Here is a 9,975-nt window from a genome sequence, read left to right on the forward strand (position 1 = left end):
CTCCGTGGCAGCTGGGCTGTGCCAGCTCTGCCAGGGCACAGGCAGGAGCCTGCACAATCCCTGTCCTGAGCAGGTCTGCCATCCCAGGAGAATCCCTTCCCCACGGGCTTTCAGCCTGAGGGTGAATCCCCCTGGCTGCAGGCTGGGACAGGCAGTGCCAGGGTGGCCGGTGGCATGGGAACGGGGACAGGGGACAGCTGAACACAGCCCCCACTGAGCATCGGGGTCCCCAGCACGGGGCTGGGGACAGAAGTGTCCTGCTCTGCCTGCTGGCAGTGCCCAGCTCACCCTGCCCCCCCAGCCACCCTCAGCACGGCTTCACCTCGGTGTCACTGTGAGCGTGACCCCCCCCAGCCGCGGGGCACGGGGCACACCTGGCGTGAGCTATGGCTGCCACCCACTCGTCGCAGTCCTTGGCATCCTCGGTCCTCAGCTCCAGCGTCTTCTGGTTCTCGTGGTTGAAGTTAACGGTGAAGTAGTGCTGGGGGGGGAGCACAGGGGTCACGGTCACAGGGACACCCCGCACAGGGGACACGGTCACACCCCACACAGGGGACACGGTCACACCCCACACAGGGGACATGGTCACACCCCGCACAGGGGACACGGTCACACCCCACACAGGGGACATGGTCACACACTGTACAGGGGTCACAGTCACACCCCGCACAGGGGACACGGTCACACCCTGCACAGGGGTCACGGTCACACCCTACACAGGGGTCACGGTCACAGTGACACCCCACACAGGGGACACGGTCACAGTGACACCCCACACAGGGGACACGGTCACAGTCACGCCCTGCACAGGGCTGGCAGAAAGCACTTCCTGACCCACCTGGCTACCTGACCCACCACAGGCTGCGTCACTGAAATAAACAGCTTTGGGAACGCCGGGAGCCAGGCCACGATGTGCCCTCAGCACAGCCGTGCCATTCCCCAGCAGGGGAAATCCTGCTGGGCAAAGACCCAGCTCCAGGAGAACCTAAATCCACCAAACCCACCCGAGGCCAGGGTGCTGCAGTCCTGAACCTGTGGCAACCGCCCTGGGGCCACCCTCACCTGGGCAACGGGCAGAGGAGCGAGGATGCTGAGCTGCACCTGCATCCCCACCCACATCACAGTTAATGCTCGGACTTCACGGCCTTACAGGTCTTTTCCAGCCTCAATGCTTCCGTGATCCTGTGCTCCCTGCCTGCATCCCCGGCCGTGTGGCCAGCGAGCCGCTCGGGCACGGCTGGAGCCCCGCGGCCACCTGGAGGTGACGCCGGGCAGAGCCCGGGTCCCTCGGGCAGAGCCCGGGTCCCTCGTGTCCCGCTCCCCGGGGCTCCGGGGGGGTGGCCGCGGTGCGGGGCTATTTTTAGCCTCCCTTGACATTTCCATGTTTGTGCTAATTGTGTGCGGTGCCGCCGCCGCCGGGTTTGTGCCGCTCCTCTGCTTCCCTGCAGTCTCCAAGGAAACAGGTACCACGCTGCAGTGCCGGATACTGCCCGGAATAACTGGGCTAAACCAAACCCACTGGAACGAGCTCATCCTGACATCATCTGCTCCTCTGCTGGCTTTCGTGGGGGACCTGAATTCACAGGTAAAAACTGCCTCAAACCCGAGGAGCACAGCCTGGCAGGACACGGGCAGCCCCCAGCTGTGCCACAAAAACACCGATGGGCACCACAAGGCTCTTCCCCTCCTGTCCCGAGCAGGCCCAGGGGTGCTGGGGAGAAGGAACCCAGACAGGCACCGGAGGTTCTGGGTGAGCCCGGGGTTATTGGGGACCGGGCACAGCTGGCACAGCAGCACAGACAGAGCAGCAGCCCCAGCCCGTGCCCACCCAGGGCTCAGGGCTCGGGGTGGCACCCTCGGAGCTCGCCCAGCCCCTCCGGGTCCAGCAGAGGAGGAGAGGGGGGCCGGGAGCCCACGCTGCCCATGGGCACAGCAGGGCCCTCCTCCAGAAACAGCTTTCACCTTTGGGCAGCAGCTGCAGGGCCCTGGTGGAGATGCAGCCCCTTCACTTCTGCCGTGGATCCTCTGAGCACAGGATCCTTTACTGCTGATCCTGTGGACAAGCTTCCTCCTTACAGAGCCATCCCCAATGTCAAACACCACCATCCATCACACCCCCCAATGTCAAACACCACCATCCATCGCCCACCCCTTCCACTGCTGTGCTCAGGCTGCCCAGAGCCCCGTGGCTGCCTGCAGGACACCTCTGAGGCTGCAGCAGCTCCCCAGCCTTCCCATCCCACCCCCTTTCCCTCCCTCCCACTCCCAAAGGCTTTTACTGGCAAAGAGACAGCTCCGAGGGAAAGCTCACCAAAAATCTGCGATCCCTATGGGGGGTGTTCTGTGGGCCAGCTTTACACCCACCTGACATCCCTGCCCTTGTAACTGCATCAAGAGGAGCTCGTCAGCTTGGCAAGGCTGGAAATGCCCCCCTAAACACCAGCGAGGGGTGGGGGAGCCCCTTCTAGGCCCTGGTGCCCCCGGCAGCTCCCGGTGCCGCAGGAACGAGAGCACCGTGTGCCCATTCCCTCTCCAGGACCCAACAGCAACAGCCCGAGCTCGGCTGAGCCCCCTGGGACTGGAAACATGGGGAGACACTTCCAGGAGCCCCCAAACCAGTCTCTGCCCAGCAGGAGGGCAGGAGATAGCGAGCCCTGTCCTTGGCAGACACCCGTGTGTGCTGGCACGGTGCCCTTTGTGCTGCTGTGGGTGAGGGCACCCACTGAGAGCCCTGTGCCCACAGCACAGCCTGGCTTGGAGCGTCCTGACCTCCCCAGCACCCTGGGAAAGCCTCGGGGCCTGTCCGAGGGTGAAACAAGGGGTGCAGAGCCCAGGACAGGTGGCCTGGACAGGAAACTTGTCCCACTGCCTCTGCCCCCTTCACTCACTCGAGGCAGCTCCCAGCACATCAGCACCTGACGGTGTGATCCAGTACAAACCCAGGGACTCCTGAGGGCTCTGGCAGAGACAGGACCCAGTTTGCTGGCAGCAGAGCTGATGGGGAGGGCTGGGAGCCACCAGGGCAGGGCTGCGAGCCCCCAGGGCAGGGCTGCGAGCCCCCAGGGCAGGGCTGCGAGCCCCCAGCGCAGGGCTGCGAGCCCCCAGGGCAGGGCTGCGAGCCCCCAGGGCAGGGCTGTGGCCGGGGCCACTGGGAGCCCAGCCCGGCTCCTGCCAGCACACACACCCTGCGTGTGCTGCTCCAGTTTAACCCCACACAATTCCCAGGAAGTGCAGCGTGCTGGGAAGGAGGAAGTTATTTTATATTTGAATAATAAACCTCCCACCACCTTTTATCTCCGCCTAAAAGATGATCCCTCTCTGCCATCGCAGTGACACATCGCACCAACAGCCCGGGAGCGCTTCGGCACTCGCTGCGTCCCGAGGATCGGATCCACGCACAGAACCAGACCCATGGATGGGACCAGAGCCACGGACACAGCCAGCACAGGACCAGCTGCTCACGGCACCAGGCAGAGGGCTGGGAGTACCAGTGTGAGCCCCCAGCTCCACCACGGCCCCAGCTCAGCAGTTTGTGCTGCCCAGGGCAGGGCACGAGCTGTCCACAGCGCCACTTGGCTTCTCCTTACACCCGTTTTTTGATCATTTATGACCTCAACAACTCCCAGCCCCGGGACTGGACCCCCATCCCGTCCCATCCCGTCCCATCCCATCCCGTCCCGTCCCGTCCCATCCCATCCCATCCCGTCCCAGCCCATCCCCCTCGCTCTGCTCTCGCCAAAATCAGCAGATGCGTTCCTGGAGGATCCCTCCTTGCGGGGTTTTCCAGCCTCCCCTGTTTCCATGGCGCCTGCCGAGCCCCCGCTGCGGGCGGCACACCCCCGGCGCCGTGGGCCGTGTGTCCGTCTGGCCCCGCAGGACACACGGCCCTGCCGCCGCCGCTGGGGGATGCCCAGGTACCCGCACCTGGGGATTTCCCCCAGGAAGCCCCAGGGGACGCGAAATTCTGCCCGAAATGATGACGCGGGAGCGTTCCAGGTCACCACGGGCAACATGAAAGCGCCTCCAGGGGCACCCAGAGCCCCGTGACCCCGCCGGGTGACGGTCACCCGGCTCCCCCCGGGCCACCGCAGCCCCGTGACCGTCACCCGGCTCCCCGCAGGCCCTGCCTGCTGCGGGGGGTGGCGATCCCGAGGCTCCTGATGTGCAGAAAGACTCCGAAATAAATTCAAATACGCTTTAAAGCCGCACGTTATTTCCAAAGTGGAAAAATCAGCCTCTCACAGAATTTTTTTTAGAATTTGCAGGAGGGCATTTTTTCAGCCTGAACAACCCACCAGACCCCTTGGGTTGCGGTGGTCGGGGGTGGGTGCTCTCCCAGCACCCCCACGCTGGTCACTGCACGCGTGAGCGTGGGGGGACCACGAGAGAGGCACCCCAGCAACAGCGAAGCTGTGGCTGCCATCCTCGCCTGGCTTTGTTGTGCCACCACAGGGGCTTTCCCCCCACAGGGATGCCCCCATCGCCCTCGGAACTGCCCGCCCTCCACCCTCCCCGGGTGGGCAGATCCACATCCGCCTGTTTGTGAAGCTGATGGTTATTCCAGCTGACACAAAGGGCAAGAGGAGGAGAATTTTCCTGCTCTGGATGGATGAGTCTAAAAATCCACAGCCAGCCATGGCAGCTTTTAACATCCCTGACCTACATACTATGTGCTCTGGGAAAACAGGACCTCAGAGTTGGATGCTCCAGCAGCTCATTTCCGTGCTGACAATAAGAAAAAATATCCCAGAGGCTGCAATTTCCCCTCTTTGTTTCGGTATGGGCTGTCAGGATATTTGGAAATGGATACTAGAGGTGAGCATCACCCTTGTGGAGCAGGCTCAGGAGTCATGAGCAGAAATATTCTTAAAATAATTAAAATAAATCAATTTTTCCCCTGATTTTATCCGGTGATGCTGGCAGGCGGGCATGCAGGCACGGCTGGGACTAACACTGTGAGCATCCCCCTCACTCAGAAATCCCCGCATGGCATCCCTCAATATACCAATTAATTAAAAACCCAGCGTCACCCCAACGGTGATGAATAGTTCAGGTTTAAGTCCACAAATTATGATTTATAGTCTCCAAAAAATCAGGTTGCCTGGAATGACATTCAGGTAGAAGAATTCTCACTTCCCCAGATGGCTGATGCTCATGGACCTGCAGCCAGCGCTGGCATCTGGGGATCCAGTGCCCGGGACATCAATCCTAAAGTTTGGAATAGCCTGGGAGCTGCCCTGCTCAGGATGTCCATGGGTGGCCAGCTCAGCCCTGCTCCACTGACGGGCTCTGGCCCCTCTGAGCACCCTCCCCAGCCTTTGTGGGGCTCCAAGGTGGACCCCCGTGCAGGGACGGGCACAGCTGGGTGCCGTGGCCCCCCTGCTGCACCTCGGAGAGCTGCCCGAGCTCTGGCACTGCCAGGAACGGCTCCAGCAGCCGGACCTGGGGCTGGGCTCTGGGACAGCTGGAGCTGCAGGGCTTGGCAGGGGCTGCTGCAAGTCCTCAGGGCACCCAAATATTCCAGACTGCCAGTGTCTCAGGAATATTTGGGTGAACTGGGTGCTCCGTGGCCCCATCCCTGGAAAAGGAGAGGGAGAGGGAAATCCCATCCATGGGCAGCGTGTGCTCAGGAGCAGCCCCAGCTGGGGGAACACAGCTCAGCTCCTGAGCCACAGAGCCTGGAGCCGAGGGCCCAACTGCCTGACTCAGCACCACGCTGGCTCTGGCTGAGGGCTCCTGCTCAGGAACAGCCCATGGCACTGGGATATGGGTCTGGAAACTGGCCCAGGCTGCCCGGGGCAGTGGTGGAGTCCCCATCCCTGGGAATGTTCAAAAGCTGTGTGGATGCAGCACTCGGGGCACGGAGCTGGGGCAGCCTCGGCGCTGCTGGGGGAATGGTTGGACAGAGAGGCCTCAGAGGGCTTTTCCAACCCCCGTGATGCTGGGACTCTAAATCCAGCTCCAGGCTGGATCCATGGAGCAAACCCAGCCATGATTCCTGCTGCCCAGCTGGCGTGCAAAGGAAGGCCCTCACCCCGCACTGGGGTGTCCTTGGGGTTGGGGTCGGATCAGCTGTGGACCCTGTACCTGCTCAGCTCCCCTACCAGGGTCTCACCTTGGCCGTGCCCTCACACCTGGGGCACCCCACATCCTGCCCAGGGAGGGGAGAGGCGACCCCGTGAAAGCACATCCCATCTCTGACACCTCAGGGGCTGGGAGCAGCGGGGCTGGGGTGTGGCACGGCCCTGACACCCCAGCAGGGGAAAGGGGGCTCGCTCCCAGCCCGGCTCCCCCCGGCACCGCTGGCACTGCTGCCCTGAGCAGCCAGGTCACAGCTCCCCAGCCCCAGCCCGACCCCACAGACCCTTCCCCAGGCCACAGCCTGACCTCACCCAGCAGGAAATTATCTTCCCCATCCAACTGGTTGGAAGGAAAATTCATTTCTGGAAAAACAAAACAAAGTTTCCAGAGGCAGTAAATCCCTCTTTGGTGTTCCAGTTTTCCACAAGTCTTTGCTCCCTCATTCTCACATATACCAATGCTAAAATTCACTGTGTTCCAGGGAAAAAATCCCCCCAAAGCAGGATATGTGTGCATTAAAAAGGGGGGTTTTAAAAGTTTCTCCTTTGCAGAGAACTGGGAACCTTTCAGGCTGCACTCCAGCAAGGAAGGAATCCTGGAGCTCCTCTGCTGCAAGGAACACTGTCCTCAGAGCTGGAAGTGCACGGGTAGATAAACACCCTCAGAACACAGCTAATTGGGATCACGGGCAATGCTGGAAATTTCCTCAGCACCTTCCCTCTGGAGGCTGCTGCCACGGCTGGGTCTGAGGTGAGCCTGGCGCCGAGGCTCTCCCTGGCGTGGGGGGCACAGACCCTGCCCAGAGCACGGCCGGCCCGTGTGCCACCTGCTCCTCCCGCCCCGCCGGGCTGCGGATCTGCACCATCAACATTCGCCGCTTATCTCATCCCTGGGCCATTAATTAGCTTGCAGAGCAGCGGGCATCCAGCGCTCCGGCTTCCAGTCCCGTTTGGCCTAAGGAATTACACAGAATCCCAGGCCAGGCGCTGAACCGCGGCAAATCCGCGCGCAGCCGTGGCAGGGGATGCGTTTGCCACGGCAGGAGCTCCCTGTGCCAGCAGCCCCTCACTCCCAGCGAGGATCAACACTCTGGGTGCGTTTGGAACTGGAGAGGGGATGTGACATCCTCCCCATGGTGTTTGCATGGTGGAAAATCCCTCCTGCGCAAACACGAGGACCCAGAGCCCCACTCCGAGCTTGATTCCAGCCTGGCCAGGAGGGTTGATTGCAGCCTGGCTGGTAAACTTCATGGAAGCTGAACTAGGAGCACACAAGGTCTGTTACCGAAGGGACAGCAGTGACAACCACAGCACTGTGACCCCTTGCAACTACAGACCCCCCTCGCCGCCACAGCCCCCGAGGTGCCGCTCCCCACAGCCGGCCTGCAAGGAGCCCCGGCTGGGCAAAACACACAGTATTTTCCTCTTCACAAGGAAATATTCCTGTGCTCCAAGCCAGGAGGGAGGGGATGTGCCAGGGAGCAGTGGTGCTGCATGCCTGGTGCTCTTGGCAGGGTTTTCCAGCTGCCAGGAACAGCCAGAATTAGGGGGCCGGTTTCCTCCCAGGCTGCCCCGTGCCCGGGGGTGCCAGGGGCGCCCCGGGGCCCCATCCTGCAGTCTGCCGGCAGCACTCCCAGCGCCTCCCAGAGCCTGCCAGGCAGTAATTATGCAAGCCCTGCAGAGCCGGACCCAAAACGCGCGGTGCCTCCCGCACGTGCCCAGCCCGGGATGGCGCTGCCGGGACCCCCCCGCTGCTCCACGGAGGGGCCCCGGTGCCGCTGTGCCACCCACAGGGCACACGTCCGCGCTCCACACGCCACCAGCGGGTCAGAGGGTGAATCCAGCTGGCTCCTGTCCCCGCTGATGAGACTGGGGGTGGCTCTGGAAGCGATGGATGGGGATTTGCCCCCGCAGCTGGAAGCCAGCCCTTCTCCCCCTGCCTGGTACCATCCCCTCTCTCCTGGCCGCTGCGGCGCATCCCAGCTCCAGCAAACCACCCCAGACAAACACGCCAGGGGCTGCCAACCTCCCTCCACGCCGTGCTGCTCCGGGAATAGCCTGCCCAGCCGGGAAAGGCACAACTGGTGGGAGAAACCCACCCTGGAGCCCGTCAGGGGCTGTGGTCCTCACGGCTGGGACCACAGCAGCCCTGGGGCTGGGCGACACCTGGATTGTCCCCGGGTCCCGCAAGGGCTTTGGTGCTTCCGCGCTGATCGCCCGCAGCCATCAGCGGTGGCAAAGGACACTGGAGCCCAGCGCCAGCACGGGGGGCTCGGGGCACCCGCACTCTGCTTTTCTTCCCGCCAGGGGTGGGGATGGAGGTGCAAACCGCACACGTGGCGAGCGGGAATAGCGTGAAATGTGCCTGAAAACAAGGCCCTGAGCTCGCCCCGCCGAGCACCACGCACCCACCGCAGGAGCTGCCAGGCAAACCACGGGGCACGGAAGGGGCAGACGGGGTTTGGGAAACAGCGAGGCCGCGTACCGGGGGCCGCCTCACGGGAGCCCCGCGGTGCCCCCGCCCCGCCGGGGCCGCTGTCCCGAGCCCCAAACCCCGAACCTCAAAGCCCAAAGCCGCCGGGCCGGGGGGGACGCGGGGCTCTGCAGCGCCCAGCGCGGCCGCTGGGAGGCGCCCCGCAGCCCCCCGCTAATTACCGGCGGTTAATTACACGGGAGGGGGAGTGGGGGTGCCCCGGAGAGAGCCCGACACCCCCACAATGAACCCGCCCGCTGCTCCGGCACTGCGGCTCTGGGACTCATCCTCCTTCCCCCGCACAGACCGGCCTCATCCTCACCTCCCCACCCCGGTCACGCGTGGGGCAGGTCACGGGCGCCGGAAGCTCCGGGGCTGCGGGGCCTGGACCCCCGCGGGCCATCCTCCCTCCCCCCCGGCGGGGCCCCCCGTGTCGCCCACCTGCTTCTCCAGGGAGTCCTTAGCCGAGAGGGGGGGCTTGGGGGAGGGCGCGCGGTCGCAGACGCAGCCCTCGAGCAGGTAGAGCCCCGAGGGCCGGGAGCTGGAGTCGGTCTCGAAGTAGAAGAGCATGTTCTGGAGCAGCGCGAACCACTTGGTGTGCCATTTCGTGTTGTCGGCGCTCCGCTTGCTCAGGTATCCGCGCCGGGCCCCGTCCTTCTTCGCCAGCAGCCCCAGGTGGGCGACGTGCCCGTCATTGAGCCGCATCCCCTTCTGCATCCTGCCGGCTCCGCGCTCACATGGCCCCCGCCGCGGGCGGGGCCGCGCCGAGCCACCCCCGCCGCCCCCGCAGACCCCGCGGTCTCCGCAGCATCAGCGGCCCCCGCTGCCCCCGGGGAGCCGCCGGGCGCTCATCCCGCGGCCCGGCCCCGCCGAGCCCCCGGCCGCGGCTGTGCCGGTGAGCGCCGCGTCCCGCACCCGCCGCGCGGAGCCGCGGACGGGCGGGGCGAGTGACGGCGGCGGCACCGGGGACCGTCAGCGCCGAGCGGAGCCGCGCCGAGCCGAGCGGAGCCGCGGCCCTCCTTCGCTGCCGCTCTCTCTCCCGTGCCTCCTTCCCTGCCGCCGGCTGCGGGGGTGGTCGCGCCGCGCTGCGCTCGCCGGGGCCGCCCCCGGGCCGCGGGATGCCGGGGCCGCCGCCAGCACCGTCACCGCCAGCAGCGCCAGCACCGCTCCGCACCGCGAGGGACCCCCGGGCCGAGAGGGGACCCCGGGCCGAGAGGGACCCCCGGGCCGAGAGGGGACCCCGGGCCGAGAGGGACCCCGGGCCGAGAGGGACCCCCGGGCCGAGAGGGGACCCCGGGCCGAGAGGGGACCCCGGGCCGAGAGGGACCCCAGGGAACCCCAGGGCCAGCACGGAATCCTGCCCACGGCTGGAGCCCCAAGAGGGACCCCCAGGCTCAGCCAGAGCTGAGACAGCTCCAGACA

At 64.9% G+C, this 9,975-nt stretch overlaps 1 protein-coding gene across 11 annotated transcripts in view; it reads right to left on the reverse strand.

Annotated features, from left to right (window-relative positions):
* Nucleotides 1-9,308, reverse strand: part of RASGRF1 (Ras protein specific guanine nucleotide releasing factor 1) — a 28,109-nt gene extending 18,801 nt beyond the window's left edge. For all 11 annotated transcript variants that reach the window (XR_008438918.1, XR_008438924.1, XR_008438926.1 and 8 more), the window contains exons 1-2: nt 8,995-9,308; nt 375-481 (exon numbers count right to left, since the gene is read on the reverse strand). Coding sequence is in view for 2 of the 11 variants with exons in the window: in XM_053987907.1 (XP_053843882.1) it covers nt 375-481; nt 8,995-9,270 (383 nt within the window). In the remaining 9 variants the exon portion in view is untranslated. The remainder of the gene's footprint in view (nt 1-374; nt 482-8,994) is intronic.
* Nucleotides 9,309-9,975: the final 667 nt, after the last annotated feature.

This window comes from Vidua macroura, chromosome 12 (assembly GCF_024509145.1).
Source record: "Vidua macroura isolate BioBank_ID:100142 chromosome 12, ASM2450914v1, whole genome shotgun sequence".
Taxonomy (NCBI): Eukaryota; Metazoa; Chordata; class Aves; order Passeriformes; family Viduidae; genus Vidua; species Vidua macroura.